The sequence below is a fragment of the Hemicordylus capensis genome, chromosome 4 (assembly GCF_027244095.1).
Source record: "Hemicordylus capensis ecotype Gifberg chromosome 4, rHemCap1.1.pri, whole genome shotgun sequence".
Classification (NCBI taxonomy): Eukaryota; Metazoa; Chordata; class Lepidosauria; order Squamata; family Cordylidae; genus Hemicordylus; species Hemicordylus capensis.
The window spans coordinates 12,595,204-12,617,034 of NC_069660.1; the positions used below are offsets into that span (position 1 = coordinate 12,595,204).

The 21,831-nt window shown below is 42.7% G+C and overlaps 1 protein-coding gene across 3 annotated transcripts; it reads right to left on the reverse strand.

The window, feature by feature from the left end:
* Window positions 1-823: 823 nt before the first annotated feature.
* GID8 (GID complex subunit 8 homolog) lies at window positions 824-20,862 on the reverse strand. 3 transcript variants are annotated; one of them, XM_053247323.1, is made up of 7 exons: window positions 20,716-20,772; window positions 18,989-19,088; window positions 18,569-18,648; window positions 15,851-15,980; window positions 8,653-8,849; window positions 4,566-4,763; window positions 824-3,644 (listed from the first exon to the last, which is right to left on the reverse strand). In XM_053247323.1, the coding sequence occupies exons 4-7, from the start codon at window positions 15,966-15,968 to the stop codon at window positions 3,471-3,473; spliced, it is 687 nt and encodes a 228-aa protein (XP_053103298.1). In that variant the 5' UTR covers window positions 15,969-15,980; window positions 18,569-18,648; window positions 18,989-19,088; window positions 20,716-20,772; the 3' UTR covers window positions 824-3,470. The 3 variants fall into 3 exon arrangements, with proteins under 3 accessions (XP_053103298.1, XP_053103296.1, XP_053103297.1); XM_053247321.1 differs by lacking the exon at window positions 18,989-19,088 and having other exon boundaries at window positions 20,716-20,858; XM_053247322.1 differs by lacking the exons at window positions 18,569-18,648; window positions 18,989-19,088 and having other exon boundaries at window positions 20,716-20,862.
* Window positions 20,863-21,831: the final 969 nt, after the last annotated feature.

A 21,831-nucleotide genomic window follows, 5' to 3' on the forward strand; every position in this document is an offset into this window, starting at 1 on the left:
AGAGCTGTCATACTCCATATTCAATACTCAGCATTTTACCAAAGTAGAAGTTGTCTTACCCAACTCTGTCTCCCACACTATCACTTTTCCCTCCTCCTACCTAGGTTTGCTCCCACACAATCAAAAATCAAGTTTGCACATATCACAAACCTGCAACTTACCCAGTTTTTGGTTGTGTGAATAGCCTCATATCTCATCCTTCTGCCTCTCTTGTAAAATGGAGATTATATTGTTTAGAGATACACACGAAATCTGGCTGCATCAGATTAAAATTTGAATCAATTCAGAGGAATGGAGATTTGTTCAAATCAATTTGAATTCACCTGAATTTGGATCGATTCAAATGAATCTCCACTCAGTGGTTTTGACTGATCATATTTGGCCAAGTTTCATGCACATCCCTAATATTGGCCCCATATCAGGGTTAGGGATATGCCGCAATTCTAAAGCAATGTGATAATGGATAACGAATTCAGCAGAGATGTCAGCTTTTATATATAGGTTGTATGTGTGTTTTTAAAAAGGTAAGCAGCTGCACAGCTGCAAATACATGTTTGAAAACATGTGGACATCTGCTAAAACCTCCAAATTCAGAGAGGCAGCTGTGTGCAATTCTGCGTGGCTGAGAGCAACCCTTGCCCTCTGCAGAATTATTCTAAATAAACTGTGGGAATTTTTAGTTTATACAGATTGCAGAATTCAGCTCTGTATGGTACAAAAAAGACTTGGTGAAAACTACTAAGATGTGTACAAGGGTAGTGGATATTAGTTCTGCACCCTCGTTTTACAAGGAGAAAATTTAAAAACCAAAAAGTAAAACACATTGATCAAAGTGGTATTTAATGCTAAGCAGTTTTAAGAGTGGTGATCTAACATTATGGAGCTAACAAAATTGCAACCATTCATCCATAGCCACCAAATAAGACATTTCTCATGCATATGACAAAAATTCATTTATGTAATGAGGGCTGTGTCTTCTGCGTACAATATTTTCATAAGTTATGTTTCACAGCTTCTCCCATTTGAGAATTCAACCCGATTATATTATATCTTGTATATGCAAACTATTTTTATATATACACATGAATATAAAGATCCCTAAAAGTACCATTGGGACTACCCCTTTGAACTTTCTGTAAAATGCATAGCTTTCTTTCATACCATTTTAAATATCTTCTCTCAAGTTCACCAAAAAACTTTACAGATTAAAGCTGCTTCAGTGTGCGATGCATTACAAAACCCAAATGAAATAAAACTATATTTAATGTTGCATTTTAATCCCCAGGGAGGGACCCACATATTTGGCTCTTAATATATTCAACAAACTAATGAAGGTTCCAGTCATCCATGCATTCACAGAATAAGCATAGCTCTAAAAATGCATAGGAAGCTTCTCAAGTTGGGCTGCATTGCGCTATTTCTGGTGCAGAAAAAGTTCTGTTTGTTACACATGACCTGTGCAACTTTGCACTGAAAAGTTTAAAAGTTCAAACTTTCCCCCAAAGCTTCAGGTGGGTTTTGACAGTCAAGAATGGGAAAATAACCGGTCATATCCGAGGAAAAGCTTAGCTCTATTAGTTTTCACCGCTTCACATTGTTAAATTACACCACACAAGTAGAAAGTGTCATACTTTTGAGAGCAGAGTACAGTTCCCAGCTGATGCAGCTTAGTTAGAACTATGTGTTGAGAAAAGGCTGTCTGTTACATTAAAGTAGTGGTGATCAACACCAGGCTGTCAGTTTTACAACAACTTGTGTGTTGCCAGAGCCTCGTTTTGCAATGCAAGATTATAGAAGTGTCAGTATCCACTATTTCAGTCTAGACTTGAAACTGGTGTATCCTTATAGTTTCTACAACTGCCTCCCCAGAATGGAACTACATACAAGCAATCAGTAGTTATAGTAGTCCATATGGGACTATGAGCTCAATCCCCTAGGGAGCCCTCTCAAGCCATTTCCATTCGTTTCTGGGTGACCACGCCTAAGGTTTGCTACTTCAACAGTCACATAGCCTGCTCGAAATCAAAGAATGGCCCCCAAGTTTATGTTCTCTATGCAGCATATAAATGATTGCTGACCAGACTTCAGAAATCTACAAAAAGCTGCTCCCATACGAGATCAGCATCAGAGAGTTTGGCTTGCTTTTTTGAAGCGGGGCAGATTTGCATCCACAGCTGCCAGGCAGTCTCAACTTTGTAATATTTTTGCTACTTGAAGTCAGTTGCTTCAGCAGGCTCACAGCAAGGTTAACTGAATGGGTGTTTTGTCCTTCGCCCTACCAGTCAAACCAGCGAACTTTGCTTTTAAGATGTCAGTCAGTCATACATACTACACAACACCCCACACCTTAAAAGGAAATTACAATGCAGCAACTAAATAAGGACCTTGAGGAATTACAGTGTCTTAACTGGGGTGAAAATAAAGCCTAACAGTTCTTGGTAGTTACAACACTCCACAATAAGGATGATGAATTCAAGAAGGAAAAGATTGGTAAAATTCAAATTCCATTTATCTGATGTGAGACTCTGTTGAAATAACTCTCTATTATAGCCCAAGAACTGTGATGCTATTCCAGTAAATCTGCATTAAGGCAGACATTTTTTATAAACAGAGATGGCCCCCTAAATGTAACAGTACTGTTTTATTTTCCAAACCACCCACACCCCCATGATTGGTTTTAAGGCTATAGCTGTCACCCAACCAAATGCAATCACTACAGCTCATATTTAAAATAAGATTTTGATAAAAGAAAACCTAACTACAAACTGATTTAATGTCTTGTTTCAGAGGCTATTTTGGTCATTCTTGAAAATTACAAAACAAAAAGCCTTTATTTTCAGTAAAACTTGTGAGAGAACTAGGCCCACCATGAATATAACATTCAGCCCCATATAAATAAGTCACCAAGGTGTGAAAAGCAAGGGGAATTATCTTCAATTACAGCTTACAAGCTTTCTATGCTATATCCTATGCAGAAAAACAACATTGCCATGAGGTTTACAAAATGATCACTTGACCAATTGCTAGTTTTTAAATAGGGAATGCATGTTTGGCTATAAATTAACACAGAAAAAGTCAATATTCAAGTGAGAGACAGGTTAAGTTTAACTGGAGAGTTGCCAGAGCTTCAACATTAATTCACTGGCTACCAAAGTGTGCTTTCAGCAGCCAGACATTACAAACCGTGACCACAGAATGTAAAAAAAGCCATGTTTTGTTTTTGCTAAAAACATATGACAGTGCATAGCCTAAGTCAGATGGTCAAAGTGATACAATGCTTTTCAATGCCGATCTGCTGCATTTAAAAAAGGGACCCATCTCCCTTTAAGTATGCTTGCCAAAAGGAAGGGGAAAAACCACACAACTGAATTGCAAAGTCCTGAACTGTAGTAAAAATATTTCAGTCACAGACTGATTAAAAATGTATATAACTGTGCAGTTCCGCGGTTTAGTGTCCACCTGCACACATTCTACTTGGGTTCTTCAATTGTCCCCTTGCTGAGGTCTGTCATTTTGGGATATTTTACTTTCTTCTGGTCCAGCTCGTTCTGGGCCCACAGTAGCAGTTTCAGTAATTTAGCCAACTTGGGCGTTGATTCGCGATTTTCATAGTCTAGAACAGCCTGGTTAACTTCACTCCACACCTGGGGGGGGGGGGGGAGGAGGGGAAGACAGAAACTCAGTTTGGTACTGTACATGCCTTTATCAACAAGCATAAGTGATTCAGTGACTGCCCAATTTTGATTTGGGGAGACTGGGGTTCAAATTCCTTCTCAGGACTGTTAACTGGCCTTGGCCAAGGTAATACTGTTTTATGAATTACACAACACTATGAAGCGTTGCACAAAGGGCAACGTCTCCGAGAGGGGTTCTCGGGTCTCGCAGCATTTATTTTCCAGGTATGAACTTCTCCAAAGGCCTCAAAGAGATATTTCAACAGAAAACAGAGACCTCTGTATGCAAGCAAGAATTTCATAACTGATGAGGAACACAGAATTCTTTAGTGGCTGGATTTTAAGATCTATTTTAAGGGTGTGTCAGTTGGCTGTTTTTTTTTAATTACCTGCTTTTAGCCTACGAATGGATTAAAATAAACTCGTATATCATCAAAATCTCAGTGTAGCAACCTTTGAGATATTAAAAGAAATGTAAGAACTTATAAAATCCTTCCACAGAAGGAAAGGCTAGTAATACTTTCTTCCATTTCCTATTACAGAGACACAGTGCCAAAATACATTCAAGTGGAACATATTCTTGGCTCTTAAATCAACTCAGTGATTAGACTGATTAAAAAACTTGCAGTCCTACTGTACATTTACATCCCAAAACTTTGGGCACAGGGCAGACTAGAATTCCAAATAGGCAAACTAGAAGTAGCCTGCAGATAATTCAAGAACAGCCAACCAATCTCAGCTCACCACCCAATTTACCCTGAAAGACTATAAAAAGCACAGTACTGAATAGCCACCTTTTCTTCATAATGCAATAAAGAAAAGATCTTAGAGTATCTTTGCACAAGATTCATGCTGTGCGTAATTTTAGCTCCCACAAGAGAGAACAATTACTTTCTGTCTCTGCATCATGTTGAGCAAGTCTCCAAAAGGGGATTCCTCAGGATTATCGAAAGCAAGCAGGGCCAGAGTGCGTTCCATCTCTGTCAGGCATTCCCTGCTCTCCTCTCCTTGTTCTGCTAGCTGCGTCTGAGCAAATTCCAATGCAGCTTCTGTCTCACGCTGCCGAATCAGCTCAATTAAATGTTGTTGCTGCATGGACCAAAAGTGAAATACAAGTAGATAACACTGAAGATATGATGCACATAATATAATGTGTAAAAGAAAACTAATTTTTTACAACAAAAAGTTTGCTAAGCACTTAAATCACTTTATTTAATAAGACAAAGTATTTACTTTAAGATAAGTTATCAAATGGTTTGAGTTCCATTCAAGTAAGACTCTAAGCAAAATTGTGCCGCTAAGGCACCATTCCTCAGGGTTTGGATTGTGTTTGTTGATTATGTATTCCTCTTCACACAAAAAGGAGTTGGTGACATGACCTCCTAATCTCTTCCAACTTTGTTTCTATTATTCAAAGGCAGATGAACTTTGTCTGCTCCATAATGCTTTTTCTAAAGGAATGCAAGTTAAAAGGGTCGGTTCAAAAAACACCTGATACCTGCATTGGCAACAACTGCTTGAACAGTTCAGTGATCAGGATACTGTAAGAAGCCTTTCATTGGACTTGCCTGGTCTAACCTCATTTAACCCCCACAGCCAACAAATTCTCCCAGACTCAGCGTAAGTATCTCTCCATTCTTTCCTGCCCTTATCATATAATGTGCGTTATATAGTACTTTTCAGTATAATTTCTGCTTCATATTACTATTGTTTAACACTTATGTAGTATCAGTAGCAGCCACCTAATGGCACAGCGGGAAAATGACTTTATCAAGTCAGAGTATGTTTCCCAGACTTCAGGAAACACCTATATTGGGCAGCAGTGATATAGGAAGATGCTGAAAGGTATCATCTCCTACTGCACAGTAGGAGGCAATGGTAAACCCCTCCTGTATTCTACCAAAAGAAAAAACCACAGGGCTCTGTGGTCACCAAGAGTTGAAGCAGAAGTTATATTGGAGAATACTAAAGAAGCAATACTTTAGCCCGAAGGTTCTAGGGCAGACCAGTGTTCATTTTAATTTTTTTCATCCATGTGCAGAATGAGTTTTGTTCTGGGCAGCCATATCAAGGCAATGTGTGCACATGTTGTGCGCCACTATAGATATAACCACATGCACACATATACACACAAAGAAAAATTGTATTTTACAGTGTTTTTCTTTCTTCCACTTTACATTTGCAATATCTTAACCAACTAAGTGATGAGGAACAGATTCAGTCCTGAAAACAAAATTCCTTGAGCTCATCCCATTGAACCCAGGCTTACTATAGAGAAAGTGTATGTAAGATTCCATAAGTGCCCCTATGAAGAACCACTGTTGTATTATGGTATGTTTATTTTTAGTTCCTGCCAGCCAATCTTAATAATGTGCAGCCACTCTACTACTTGTTTCATAGCTAAACGAGAAGTTCAATCTCCTTTGTCTCCTGCACACAGCTGAAATTCAATGTGGTGTAGTGGTTAGAGTGTTGGATGTGAACTGGGCAGAACTGGGTTCAAATCCTTCCATACTCCGCCAGGAAGCTCAGGGGATAACCTTAAACATCTCATCCTAACCTACTTCATAGGATTGTTGTACGAATAAAGATAGCTAGTTTCTTCTTCATCCTATTTTCCTTCCTTCCCTCTCCATTCACACTTGTTTACCTTGCTTCCCCCAACCCTTTTCTCCAGCTCCCCCCTTTTCTTTCTTTTTTTCTTCTCCATTCATATTCCACTTGTTCTCTACCATGCTTATTTAAGAAAACACCAGTTTATTTTACCTTTCCTTCCTGATTCTTGTTCATTCACTCACTTCTTCCCTGTGCAACAACTTTCCCTGTATCTTCCCTCTCTATTGCCAGTTTTGTTCCAGTTTATCCATCCCCCCCCCAACAATTAACTGTTTGTCTTCCTTCTACTTTCCTTCAACACCCCTGAGGGTCTTTCCCCCTCCAACAACAACTCTTCTCTTTTGCCAGGCCAGAAGTCCCTTCCACATTCCTCATGAAGCACTTCAGTGGAGGGCACTGTTCCCTCTAAGGCATGCGTGTGCACCGCTCACAAGTTTTCTGATGTCTGCTCAGTTAATTTTAGATCCCACTCAGGTTGAATTAGGAAGGGCCCACTCAGAATGCATGTGAGCACACAGTACCTTGATACTGCTGCCCAAAACAAAACTCATTCCACACAGAGATGAAAAAAATTAAAGGGACCACTGGTGGAGGGCAACACAATGAAAAGATGAAGACTCTTACTTTACCTTTTCTTGCAAAAAATTAAGTTTCTGGGATTACTAAGAGCCTGGAATTGTTCAAGTTATGTTCACAGAGCAACATCAAAGGGAGCCAGCACATCCTAGGATTCCTTTTGCCATTGCCTGGAATAGGGGGATGATGCCAATGTCTACCCCCTCCATCCCCCCCACCCCATCTGCCCTTGAAAAGTGGAGGGACAAGAGAACTACATTAAGTGATGCTCTTTGCACAGGGTAGAGTGGGATGGAAAATACTCCCCAGGCTAAGTTTTGGGGAGAATTTGAGAGAAAGGTGTATACTGGGGAGGGGGAGAGTGAGTGAGTGCAGTACAATTACAACACCCTCAGCCAACAGGAGGCGGAGTGAGCAAGGAGAGGAAAGAGGGGAGCCAGGGCTTTGAAAACAACCCCACAGAAACCTTGAAAGGAGAACCACAAGGAAGATTGTGAAGCAAAGGCAAAAGAAATCTGCAGGGGAAAGTGAAGCTTTCCTGCTCCTTTTTCTTCCCCCCACCTTCGCATTGCTTTTTTAAAAATAGATCCACCTCTGTTTAATGAGCATGTGATAGCCACAGTCTTGCCCTTGAAGCAATGAAGATGCTTCAGAACAGGGGTTCTCTTTGCCTGCTTCTCCTTCCGATTGTCCATGCAAGGCTTTCCCAGGCTTTGTTTTTTTTAAGTCCTGCCTCCCCTCCCATTGCCTGCTCCTGGCCAAACTGTGGAAGGGGAAAAAAGTGCCAACATATCCCTGCAACTGTGCATGGCTGCTAAGATTAAGTGAGCAGGGAAATAGGAGAGTGCACGCACTCAGCCACACACCTTAGAGGGAACAGTGGTGTAGACCACCACCACTACTACAAGTATTTATATACCACTTTTCAACCAAAGTTCTCAAAGCAGTTTACATTAAAAAAACAAAGATGGTTCCCTGTCTCCAAAGGGCTCACAATCTAAAAAGAAAAACAAGGTAGAGAGATCAGCAACAGTCATTGGAGGAATGCTGTGCTGGGGTTGGATATAACCAGTTGCTCTCCCCTTGCTAAATATAAGAGAAGGGTGACTAACACCACTACACAGATTGCAAGCGCCCTTCCTCCACCCCAACCCCAAATTTTCACCTTTCCTTGTTGGTCTCAATCTTGGTTTAACTAGCATTAAGTATAGTTAGCATTACCCTTTTAACCAAGGGCTGCAGTCACTTCAGCTTTGATTTAAAACTCTGGTCAAGGTGAGAACACTGGTGAGCACTAAAAGAGGTATAATGCTAAACCGCAATTAAGGTTCAACAATCAAAATTAGTAGACAATTCACACCAAAGAGGATAGGAGAGCATTGTGCCTGCTCCCAAACTATAGTTAAAGACATCAATAATGCTTTTTTGTACCATGCCAAAGTGTATTAGAAAATGTACACCCAAAAGCTACAAATACACACACCTGTTTGCTAGTACTACTAAGTACAATCAGTGCCTGTTTAGGACTAAATCTTAAACAGAAAAAAAAAGTAAATAAAAAAATATACTGGGTTTTAAATGTTTTTAATTTTTTAAATGATTTTAATTATAATTGATTTTATGTTTTAAATTATTTTAATTGTAAACCGCCCAGAGACTCAAGTTTTGGGCAGTATATAAATATAAATATACATACACACACACACATACATAAAATAAATAAATACATAGATAGATAAGTAAATAAATAAGTAAGTAAGTAAGTAAATAAATAAATAAATCTTACCTGCAAATGGAAGTAAAGGTACCGGTTTGTGTCTAATAATTCTGGATGAAGGCTGTTAATCAGTGCAATGGCTTCCTGAATCTGACCTTTGAGGATCATTTCTCGAATTTTTATCCTTTCATCCAGGGTCTCCAGATCAACACTGGGCTCAATTCCAGACTCCATCCGAAACTTCTCTGCTGCTTCTTTAAAACCCTCTAAAATGGAAGATCAAATTGCTTACAAAAAAAGAAAGTGACCAATTTAATAGACATAGCTGGCTACCAAGGAATCTATACTCTTATCAGGTCTTAATCAAAATCTAAGTTTTAAGATGTGAGCTTTCAGGTTGTACTGAGACAAAAAATTGAGTGGTTGAGGTTCTCCTCTAAAGGCCATCCCTCAAGAATAGTAGACTAAGTTATTATAACACTAGTCCAGAAGACACCTATTAACACTACACATATTTAACTTCCAAATGAACTTCATCCTATTAAATGCTAGCAGCACAAGAATAAACGTTTTCAGAATGTCTCAAAATAGGAATGCACAGCCAGGCAATGGAACATCTTACTGCTATCAGTCAGCAGCTCACCCGAGGTACAGCTGCTATACTTGGCTCTCCTTCTCCCTTGGACCATAAAAAGACCAGCTACCCTGGAGGGAAAGCAGTGCAGTGCCAGGAAACAAAACTTTCAACTGGGCAATGACGGCACTTTATGTTTTGGCTCCAACTTGCATGCTACCATTATTGCAGAGTCAGATATGGATATACAGTATAGCTCCACTTGGTCAAGTTGCCAGGGATGCCGTTCAGTCTGAAGACATGGGATGGATATTTGGAGGGCTGAGGCCTACCACCTATGCTCTTGATTATTGCCTTTCCTGGCTAATTAAGCCAAGTCAGATCAACCTGTGTGGGTACTGGAGGTCATCAATACCTTCTTCATGGAGGCTGTGGTTCCCATTGCTGTAAATAAGGCTATGGTTGAGACCCTCTTGAAATAAACCCCTCCTTAACTATGGCAATCTTCTATATATTTATTTCTCCTAGGCGTACCTGTCGTTAATCCCATGTGTGGCAGCTCTTGCGAGAGTTCGCAAGCAGCTGCTGATTAGTGATGGGACAGGGAGAAAATAGGGATGTCGGCCGCTGGCGGGAGCAGGCAGTGGCGGGCTGGGGCGGCGGCGGCAGGCCAGCTGCTGGGAATTGGCAGGCGGGAGGAGGTGGCGGGCCAGCTTCCCAGTCGGCCCTCCAGCAAGAAAGCGTCGGGTGGAGGCAGAAGTGGGCTGCTCCTGCCAGCGGCAGGCCAGCCCGGACACCGGGAATTGGCGGGCAGGTGGAAGGGAGGCGGTGGAGGGCTGGAGAAAGAGAGATGCTCTGTGCCCAGCCCAGCTAGTTTAAATAAATCTTCACCAATTTACCATTCTTGGGTGGAATGTTCGAATCTGTGTCTCAATTTCAAGTGCTCCCGGGTGAAATTGCTTAGCTCCATTCCAGTCTGGTTCCAGCCTAGTTTTGGGACTGAATGCCAGTTGCCTTGGGAGATGGATGGGGAAACACAACCCTGTTATTATCCTGGATCTCTCTGTGATGTTGGATGCTATCAACTACAACAAGGATCCTCAACGTTGGGCCCCCAGATGTTCTTGGACTTCAACTCCCATAATCCCCAAAGGCCACTGGGCCTGGGGATTATGGGAGTTGAAATCCAAGAACATCTGGGGGCCCAACGTTGAGGATCCCTGAACTAAAGTATCCTTCTGGGATGCCTTGCCAGGATAGGGCTGGTTGTACTGTTTGTCAGAGGCTCTGGTTGTTCCTGAAGTGTCAGCCCTGGAAGGTAGTACCAGAACACTACTGTCCCATTCCACAGCCTTTAGCCTGTGCGATGCCACAAGGATAAGTTTTGACTCCCATGCTTCTAAACCAGGACTATAAAACTTCAGTCCTCCTGAAGTTGTGCATCTCCCATCATCCCTGACCAGGTGTTTATCAGTATGCTGATGACACCCAAATCTATTTCTCCCTGTCAACATCATCAGGAAAAGGCATACACTCACTAAATGCCTGCCTGGAGGCAGTGATGGGCTGGATAAGAGGCAAACTGAAACTGAATCTAGAGAAGACAGAGGTATTTTTTGTGTGGGATTGGAACTCAGGAGAATCCCCCCCCCCCCCAATTATAGTATATGTCCTGGTGAAGCGAGCACCAGGAAATGATTTGGATCTGCTGGATATGGATGGGGTCACACTTCCCCTGAAGTAACAGGTATGCAGCCTAGGAGTGCTTCTGGATCCAACCTCTCCCTGGTATCTCAGATTGAGGTGGTTGCCAGAGGTGCTTTCTGTCTGCTTAGGCTGATATGCCAGCTGCATCCATTTCTTGAGAAAAACTGCCTCAAAACAGTAGTACTTATGCTGATAACCTCCAGACTTGACCACTACAATGCGCTCTATGTGGGGTTGCCTTTGTACATGCTCCAGAAACAGCAGCTGGTACAAAATGCAGCAGCCAGGTCAGTCTCCAGGTCATCTCAAAGAGGTCATATTACTCCTATATTTAAGTAACTACACAGGCTACCAATAAGTTTCTGGGGAAAATACAGAGTGCTGGTTATAACCTATAAAGCCCTAAACAGCCTAGGCCCTAGGTATTTAAGAGAATATCTTCTTCAGTATGAGCCCCATTACCCACTGAGATCACCCGGAGAGGTTCATTTGCTGCTGGCACCATATCATCTGGTGGCTAGACAGGGAGAGGCCTTCTTTGTTGTTTTCCCAAGACTCTGGAACATGCTCCCTGCTGTAATATTTATTTATTTATTTGTTTGATTTTTAGACCACCCTTACAAAATAGCTCAGGGCAGTTCACAAACATCAAAGACCCTTTAAAACAATTTAAGAGCACTGGAAGGCCAGGCCAAACAGGTAGGTCTTCACGGCTCTCCTAAATTCCAATAAAGAATTCAAATTACGGGTGTCTGTAAGGAGCGCATTCCACAGTCCAGGAGCGGCTACAGAGAAGGCCCACCTCTGGGTCACCACCAGACGAGCTGGTGGCAACTGGAGCCGGACCTCCTCAGATGATCTTAGTGTGCGGTGTGGATCAGACCGAAGAAGGCGCTCTCTAAGGTAACCTGGACCTAAACCGTTCAGGGCTTTAAAGGTAATAACCAGCACTTTGTATTTTGCTCGGAAACATATCGGCAGCCATTGCAGCTGTTTCAAAACAGGCATAATACGGTCTCTCCGGGTTGCCCTGGAGACCAGCCTTGCTGCCGCATTTTGAACTAACTGAAGTTTTCAAACTACGTACAAAGGCAGCCCCACGTAGAGCGCATTACAGTAGTCAAGCCGGGAGGTTACCAGCTGATGCACCACTGTTCTGAGGTCATCCTCCTCTAGGAATGGACACAGCTGTCGAATCAGCCTAAGTTGATAAAAAACACTCTGGGCCATGGCCTCCACCTGAGATACCAGAGCGAGGCCTGGATCCAGGAGTACCCCCAAGCTGCGTACCTGCTCCTTCCGGGGGAGTGTAACCCCATCCAGCACAGGGAGATCTAACTCATGCCTCAGATTCTGAGCCCCTACAATGAGCACCTCCATCTTGCTTGGATTCAGCTTCAATTTGTTATCTCTCATCCAGCCCATTACTGCATGTAGGCAGGTATTTAGGGAATGAACAGCATTTCCTGATGAAGCAGATGAAAGAGAGAAGTAGATTTGGGTGTCATCAGCATACTGATAACACCCAGCACCAAATCTCCTGATGACTTCACCCAGCAGTTTCATGTAAATATTGAAAAGCATTGGTGACAGAATGGAGCCCTGAGGGACTCCATATAACAGCTCTTGTTGAGAAGAGCAACTGTCACCAAGCTCCACCATCTGGGATCTGCCCAAGAGATAGGAGAGGAACCACTGCAGAGCAGTGCCTCCTATCCCCAACTCCCCCAGGCAACCAAGAAGGATACCATGGTCGATGGTATCGAACGCCACCAAGAGATCCAAGAGAACCAACAGAGTCACACTCCCTCTGTCGATTCCCCAGTATAGTTCATCTATCAGGCCGATCAAGGCTGTCTCAACCCCATAGCCCGCTCTAAAGCCAGTTTGAAATGGGTCTAGATAATTAGTTTCCTCCAAAACAGCCACCACCCTCTCAATTACCTTGCCCAACCAAAGGAGATTAGAAATTGGCCTATAATTACCCATCGCTGAGAGATCTAGGGAAGGCTTCTTAAGAAATTGTCTAATTATTGCCTCCGCCAAGCATGGAGGCACCTTACCCTCCCTCAGTGATGCATTTATGATATTCACCAGGCCTCCTCAAATAATCTCCCTGCTAGATCGAAGCAGCCAAGTTGGGCAAGGGTCCAGAGAACAAGTGGTGGACCACACCGCTCCTAGCAGCTCGTCCACATCCTCAGGAATTACAGATTGAAACTGATCCAACCTAATACTGCAAGAAGGATTGCTGGACACCTCCTTTGTAGACCCTGCAGAAAAAGTGGAATCCAAGTCGGCCCGAATACAGGAGATTTTGTCTGTAAAGAACCCACTGAGGGCATCACAGCAGAGCACCTCCGGGAGCCGATTAGAAACACAAGGAGCAGAAATTAGACTCACTACTTGGGATAACTCCGCCGAATGTGAATCTGCAGAAGCAATGAGAACCGACCAGAACTTTTTTGCCGTACGCATTGCCTCCGCGTAAGCCCTCAAGTGGGTCACATGCTCCATCCTGTCAAATTCGAGCCGAGTTCTCCTCCACCTGTTTTCCAGTCACCTACCCAGCCACTTCAACCCTTGCAACTCCTTGGTATACCAGGGAACTGACTTTGAAGCAGGTATGGCGGGACGCTCAGGAGCAATAATGTCTACTGCTCTGGCAAGTTCCTTATTCCACGTAATAAGAGCCTCTCCATCTCTGACAACTTTTAAGAAGTCTCTAAAGACACATTTTTTCACCCAAGCTTTTTAACCAGATTTGTGGTTTTAAATCGTATTAGGATTTTGATTTCTGTTTTAATTTGTTTTATGGTGTAAACCACCCAGAGATGGATGCTTGGGACAATGCACAAATGTGATAGATAGATAGATAGACAGACAAATATTGCCGCTGTGACTGGGGGTGATGGGCAGTTGTAGTCCAACAGCTGGAGGGGGCGGGCGCAAAGTTTTGCAGCCCTACATGAAACCACTGGGAGAAGTCAACTAGAGGCTACAGTTGAGTTGCCCTCAGTATACCAATGACACACAGCTCCACTTCTCATTTCTAAACAGGGAAGCAGCAGAAAACCTGAATCAGCATCTCAGCATAGATATAGGTGAACATACTTAACCCAGAAAAGACTAGTGTAATGCTGATTCAGGGTTCTGTCTGGGTGGAGGGGTGCAACTTGTCTTAACAGAGCTGCACTCACCTGAAGGATCAAATATATAGTTTAGGAAGTGTTCCTGGAGCTAGTGTTATTCCTAGGTAGTTAGGTGACATCAGTAGTTAGACATTACCAGCTTTATCTGGTTCACTAGCTGTAGCTTTACCTAGAGAAAATGAATCTCACCTCAAATTACTTGTGCTTTGGTTGTATCCAGACTGAACTTAGTATATGGCAGCTTCCTATGTTCCTACATACTGCAATGTTCTCTACATGGGCTGCCATTAAAGAAAATGCAATTGGTATAGCAACTAGTATGTTGGTTGTTATGCAGTAATAACACACAGCACATTAATATCAAATGTATGGGCTACCTACAGGTGAAACTCGGAAAATTAGAATATCGTGCAAAAGTCCATTAATTTCAGTAATGCAAATTAAAAGGTGAAACTGATATATGAGACAGACGCATTACATGCAAAGCGAGATAAGTCAAGTCTTAATTTGTTATAATTGTGATGATCATGGCGTACAGCTCATGAAAACCCCAAATCCACAATCTCAGAAAATTAGAATATTACATGGAACCAAGAAGACAAGGATTGTAGAATAGAACAATATTGGACCTCTGAAAAGTATACAGTGTACTGTGCTTGATTAGCCAGCAAACTCGCCTGACCTGACCCCATAGAGAATCTATGGGGCATTGCCAAGAGAAGGATGAGAGACATGAGACCAAACAATGCAGAAGAGCTGAAGGCCGCTAATGAAGCATCCTGGTTTTCCATAATACCTCATCAGTGCCACAGGCTGATAGCATCCATGCCACGCCGCATTGAGGCAGTAATTGCTGCAAAAGGGGCCCAAACCAAGTACTGAATACATATGTATGCTTATACTTTTCAGAGGTCCGATATTGTTCTATTCTTCAATCCTTGTCTTCTTGGTTCCATGTAATATTCTAATTTTCTGGGATTGTGGATTTGGGGTTTTCATGAGCTGTATGCCATGATCATCACAATTATAACAAATTAAGGCTTGACTTATCTCGCTTTGCATGTAATGCGTCTGTCTCATATATCAGTTTCACCTTTTAATTTGCATTACTGAAATTAATGGACTTTTGCACGATATTCTAATTTTCCGAGTTTCACCTGTATTCATTTCAACAGAATGTGTGTGTATGGCGCTCTGAGTGGATTTTACTAGGAGTGTGGCATGAACTGTTCGATCCCAAGCCAGTTCACCACAAACCAGGCCAGTTCTATCGTGAACTGGACTGGAGGCGGTCCAGTCTGCGACCGAACCGAGCCTGGTCCATGGCGGACTGGTTCAGCAGTTCAAGGGGCTATGCTTGTAAAGGGGAATCTGATGAGGATTCTTCTTTATAAAAAAGGGGTGGGGGAATCCTTGAAAAATCTTCTAAAGGGTGGAGTGGGGCAAGATAGCACCTTAAAAGTAGATTAAAGTTCTTACTGACCTGGCAGCCATCTCCACTGCTCCCCAAAGCTCCCATGGTGCAGCCCAAGTATGGGGCACTCCCTCCAACAACCTGCCCACACAGTGGCATGGTTCCAGCTCCTGTAGATGTGCGGATTCCCCTTTACAAGCATAGCCCCTTGACCCGTCAAACTGATTCATGGACCAAGTCAAACCGGTTCGGTCAACTGAATCGGTTCATGGGCCAGCAGTTCAGTTCAACTTTGATCTGAATTCAAACTGTGAAGTTTGGTTTGTGCACACCCCTACATTTCACACAGAAAAGCAGGATAGAAACAAAAAAGGTTAAGGTAAGAATAAAGTATTTTAAAAGCAGTTCAGAGTTTATTACCAGTAACGAGATAGTTCATAATCAGGCGGTTCATGTCGGCTCTTTGGATGTGCAAATTATTGAGTTTTTCCATCCACTCGTCTTTTGTGATTTCATCGGGTTTTTCTGCATAACTCATTCTTTTCCCTCACTAGCAAGAAAGGAGAAAAAAAGATGGCTGAGAAACTAATTTGAATAAGACACATGTTTCTACAAGAACAATGAACATTAACCCATTAAGTCTCCTGACAGTTTTGATTACTTGCTCAGTAAAACTAGTGACCAAGAAAAGTGAATGGAACTTTTCAGTTGTAATCAGAGAAGCAGACGTAGTCTGCTACATTTGGTCCTATCTACTCCAACACAGTACCTCCAGTGACTGTTGCTGGTGTCTATCATATGTTTCTTTTTAGATTGTGAGCACTTTGGGGACAGGGATCCCATCTTATTTATTTATTATTTCTCTGTGTAAACAACCCTGAGCCATTTTTGGAAGGGCGGTATAGAAATCAAACTAAATGAATGAATGAATGAATGGTCACATCATCTAAGCTACTCCCAAGAACCTGTCCCACCACACGTAATTCTGCGGCTGTGTAGGGAATTGCTGCCATCTATACACTACATTTTTTAATGGCCCAGCAATGTTTCCAATTGCAAACTTAAGAATGTTTTTCAACAACCAGTTAGTGATGTAACCCCACCCCATTTATTAACCACAGCTATCTGTTACAAACATTTCAGGTGTAGAATAACCCGTTTCACAATAAGGGCCTGGACTAAACAATTCAAAGCCTCTATTTATGTTTTAACATTCTACACAATAGTACAGAAAAGACATCACACTGAAAGATAGAACATACTGCCTTATGATACCCACGCTGGAACTACACATTATATTAAATGCATGCCAGCTACCAACACTGATAAATCATGCATTTAATTTCTCCTTCTCTTTCCCATGCCCATAATGCACCATAACATCTAGGTCAACTTATTCATGTCCTAATTTCACATCCTGGGAAACTGTGTGTTCTCCTCCCACTCCTGACCAAAGGGAAGGTCCTTGCCTCAGAAGTAGAATACCTGCTTTGCATACAGAACATCCCAGCTACAGTCCCCTATATTCCCTTATGCTTTTATCAGATAGCAGGCCTGGGAAAGACTGGATGCTTGAAACCTTGAAGAATCACTGCTGGTCAGTACTGCATTAGATGGACCAATAGTCTGACTCAGTACAGTGGTCCCTCGACTTACGAAGTACTCAACATCCGAAGATTTCGACTTACGAATGACAAAAAATACCGGAAGTTGTTGCCGGTTTAGATGCGGCTTCCTCGACCTATGAATTTTTAGATGCGGTTTCCTCGACTTACGAATGTTTCCAGACCTCCGTGGATGCGCTTTTCGACTTACGAAAATTTCGACTTCCGAACGTGCGTTCGGAACGGATTATCTTCGTAAGTCGAGGGACCACTGTATAAGGCAACAATGTGTTCATGAATACAGATGTAGAAAGGAGAATCAAGCATGCTGCTGCTGCTGCTGCTTGCAGGGACCATAGATTTAACGTAATGTGCATGCCATAGCAATGGAACTGTTACAAGTCTTGCTAGCCATTAAACACAGTACAGTCACAGTTCCCTCTAAGGCATGAGCACGCTCACAAGTTTTTGGATGTCCGCTCAGTTCATTTTAGATCCCCCTCAAATTGAATCAGGAAGGCCCCACTCTGAATGCAGGTGCACACACCCTGCCTTGATACTGCCACCCAGAACAAAACTCATTCTGCACAGAGATGATTAGAGGGACCACTGAGTACAATGCATACATTTCAATGGCTACACGTGCTAGCAAGCATCCAACATCTCTGGATTTTTGAGTATTCAAAGTACTTCATGTACAAGGTGTTAGTCATCTTAACAAGAATTCTGCAAGATAGTCAAGTATTAATTATTTCTTTTCTTTCTTTTTTTAAGAAAGACAAGAAAACTTTCTAAAAATAATGACCCCATGCTGCAGATGCAGAGCTGAGGGTAAGAAAAAGTCTTGCCTAAGGACACCAATGAAGGCTGTGGCAGAGGTGGGATTTGAACAGGTTTATAGCTCATCTCTTAACCCATTATTATACATTACTAATTAAACAAATGGCCATGATACATAGATGAACATGCCCCAGATTTGCTTCCACACCTACTGTTGTGTATGTAAGATTCCAGCTTCAGTAGATTCACTCTGCCATGATCTCAAAACTGCTTTTCAAACAACCTTAGCTTCAGGCTATCAGTTTCATATCCTGTTTTTGAACATCCCAGTAACATCCAACAGCCATGATCTCAACTTCTGGAAACAGAGCCTTTGACTAGACAGACCTTGGTCTGATCCAACCAAATAGTTTGTGACAGAAGAAAAACACACACTGAAAATTTTTCTCTACTTTTGCATCCCAATAACTGAACAGGATTTACAGTCACCTCACATGTACAGCATGATCCAAATAATGTTTACTTAAAATGCCATCTGAACAAAGTGGGTCTACTTCCAACTCATGTGCAAAGAAGAGCAGCTTAAACAGGATAAAAATGTATACAGTGCTAGCAATATAATGGAAGAATTTTTGTGTACAACATTAAGGATCTACAATAACTACTGAAGCCAGACTATCAGATTCTGGGTAGTCATAGGCTAAAATCCCAAACATATCTGGGAGTAAGTTTCTCTGAATTCAGTGAGACTTACCTCCAAGTAAACAAAGGATCAAGCTATTAGTCTCAATATTAATAAGCCTTGAGCAGTCACTCTCTGTGAGCCTCCATTTCCTGTTTGTAAAACAGAATACTGATCTTAGGCTGTTGCAATGGCTAAATTGCACAAATGAAAGAAAGAAAGCATTTTGCAACTGCTATGAATTATATTTATTAATCAGCTCTATTCTAGACATTAGAAAGTTAAGTACCAGACTGAAGTTGGTTTTTAAACTCAAGAGCAATACAAGCAGTAGCTGCTATTCCAGCACATGATGCCACTGATGCTTGCCTCCATGAACTTGATCTTTTTTCATGAGAATTCCTGGTCAGATCTTCTAGGTTTCCCACTTTAATACAAACCCACACCATCACCACTACCTCTTGGATTCCTAGAATAAAGCCAGCTATATACCTGAATAAAAAGGAAAATTACTATGTCACAGTATTTCTCTTACAGGAACTTCTAATGATAAAATAATGACGAGTCCTTTACGGATAAGGATGAAATCAATCTGTAACAATAACACAGAAAAATAATTGCTCTAGAGGCTTGTATAATTAAGTACTTTTTCTTCACCCATCTGATAGGCTTATTACATTTATACACCATTTTTCTTCCATTATAGAACAAAAAGCAGTGCATACTGGATTCCCAGGTGGTCTCCAAACCAAGCACTAACCAAATTTGTTTAACTTCAGCAAAGTGGCTGTTTCATGAGCCCTAGGCTTAGATTCTGCCCTGGACAAGGGCCCTGTTCAGTGAGAACTTAAGACTTTTTCTATTTTATTAAATTTTTTTTAGAGAAAAAAAAGATGCTCTTGATTAAGAAATCTATTCAGAATGGAAGCCCTCTTCATTTTCAAAATCAACCTGCTTCTTTAAACAAAAAAACAAAAAAAAGGAAGATACTTGTGTCACAAATCACAGAATAATCTGTTCAGAATTAGAGCCTTTTAACTATTTTACATAATTTTAGGAACATAGGAAGTTGCCATATACTGAGTCAGACCATTGGTCTATCTAGCTCAGTATTGTCTTCACAGACTGGCAGCGGCTTCTCCAAGCTTGCAGGCAGGAGTCTCTCTCAGCCCTATCTTGGAGATGCTGCCAGGGAGGGAACTTGGAACCTTCTGCTCTTCCCAGAGCGGCTCCATCTTGCAGTGCTCACACTTGCAGTGCTCACACTTCTAGTCTCCCATTCATATGCAACCACAGCAGACCCTGCTTACCTAAAGGGACAAGTCATGCTTGCTACCACAAGACCAGCTCTCCTCCCAATTTTATACCACCCCAGTATAAATCTCAGGATGGTTTACAATTTTAAAAGACATACACCACACACATTAAATCAGCTAAGCCATTTCAAATATAGATATATAACTTTAAAACTTAAACACTGAAACAAAGAACTAAAAGACTGATTAAACAGGTATGTTTTCAAATTCTTCTTAAAAACATCCAGAGATGGGGCGGCTCTAGTTTTGTTTGGGGGCAGATTCCAAGGTCCTGGAGCAACCCTAGAAAAACTTTTAGTTAAAGGTGGTTTGTTTGTTTTTTTAAAGGGCTCTCTCTCTCTCTCCGTGGTTAAGAACTTCGTTCAGAAACTTGCTGCGGGCGGAGGACCCAGGAAGAAGAAAACCAAGACAGAAGCGCGCCACCCTCGCTCAAAAGCCCAGTCCCGTGAAAACACCGTTTCCTTCAACAGAAGGCGTGGCGGGGCTGCAGCAGCTGTTGCCGAGGCAAACCCAGCCCGGCCCTCCGGGATGGGGCAGCCGAAGGGGTCCATGAAGAGGCCAGCGCGGGGAGGCGAGGTGGACTGTAACCGAGCGAAGCCAGGGAGACAGGAGAAGAAGGAGGAAATGGAGAGGAGGAAGCCGGACAAAAGAGGGACTCGGCGCGCTCCTTCGCCTCCTCGGGTCTGCGAGGCTGCGGAGGCCCGGCCGCCCGCCCGCCCCCCTGCGCAGCGCGCGCCTCGGCGGTTTCCTGCCTCGCGCGGGCCCAGGCCTCGCGCGGCAGCGGCTGAAGGGCTTCAAGGTGGCTCCTTGCCGCCGCTTCCCCCGCGCGGCTGGGCCAGGGCTTCACGGCCGCCCGCCGCCGCTTCTCCGCCCCCGCGACCCTGAAGCCGCCATTTTACTCACCGACCGCTCGGCCCAGTTTCTGCCGCCGGGACTTCGACGCCAGGCCCCTTCAGCGGCTCCGCCCCCTTCTCCCCCTTGCGCTCTCCCTCCGACGCCTCGCCCCAGCTTCCCCTCTCGCGAGAGTCCTGGCCGGCCTCCTCAGCCAATGGCATCGCTTCAGCCTCGAAAAGTCGGGAACCATAGAGAGGAAAAAGGAGAGGCGAGCGGCTAAAGGGGAAGCAGCTTTAGCAGCAACAGCCGCTTAGAGAAAGAAGGAGGAAGTGGCGTAGAGACGGGGGAGAGGAGCGTCTGAAGACAAACATTATCATAGTCTATGGTAATGTTTGTTAAACAGATGGTGGGGCGGGGCTGCAGTAGCAGCCGCCGAGACAAACCCACCCTGGTTCTCCGGGATGGGGCCGCCTCGCTCTATGACTCCTAGAGGACATAAGGAGAGCCTTCCTGAGTCAAGGCAGCCAAAAACACGTTAGGTTTCGCATTCTGTTTCCCAAGGGGCCTAGGCAGGTGCTTTTATTTATTATTTATTTGTTCGATTTGAGGAAGGTTGCAGGCAATAGCTCTTCCCCCCAGCAGCTAGTGTGCAATTGTAGATTGCTTCTGAACATGGAGGTTCCTTATTGTCGTCATAGATAGCAGCCATTGATTAGGCTTCTTCTCCATGATATACCTATGAATTGACATCGGGCACTCAGGAACGACTTAATGACATTTTTTTTTGCTTTTTCCAATGGTCTTCTTTAATGAGCAATTGAAAGTTACAAGTTTAAAACATACAAAAGTTTAAAAACTTTTTTTTAAAAACACACAACTAAACCACTGATGTAGCAAAATAGCAAACGTTTCGGTGCAAGACATCATCCTCAGTGCAGAACTGAAGGCAATCAAGTAATCCTGTGCAGCTCCCAATATTATGCACAGCAAAAACAGTGGAAGGTGTGAAAAGAACACAAAAACATAATGAAGTTTGTACACTCAATAACCAATGGATTGCATTGCTTCCCTCGTTTTCTCTTTAACATGTCTTACATCAAAACGTTTGCTGTTCTGCTACATCTGTGGTTTAGTTTTTAAGTTTTTAAACTTTTGTATGTTTTTAAACTTTTAACTTTCAATTGT

Excerpts from the sequence above, each read along its gene's own strand:
- GID8 (XM_053247322.1), bottom strand. The coding sequence starts at position 15,968 with ATGAGTTATGCAGAAAAACCCGATGAAATCACAAAAGACGAGTGGATG. Across the intron at positions 8,850-15,850 it reads TATGAACTATCTCGTTACTG|AGGGTTTTAAAGAAGCAGCA; the intron begins GTAATAAACTCT and ends CTTCCATTTTAG. Across the intron at positions 4,764-8,652 it reads ACCTTTACTTCCATTTGCAG|CAACAACATTTAATTGAGCT; the intron begins GTAAGATTTATT and ends TGGTCCATGCAG.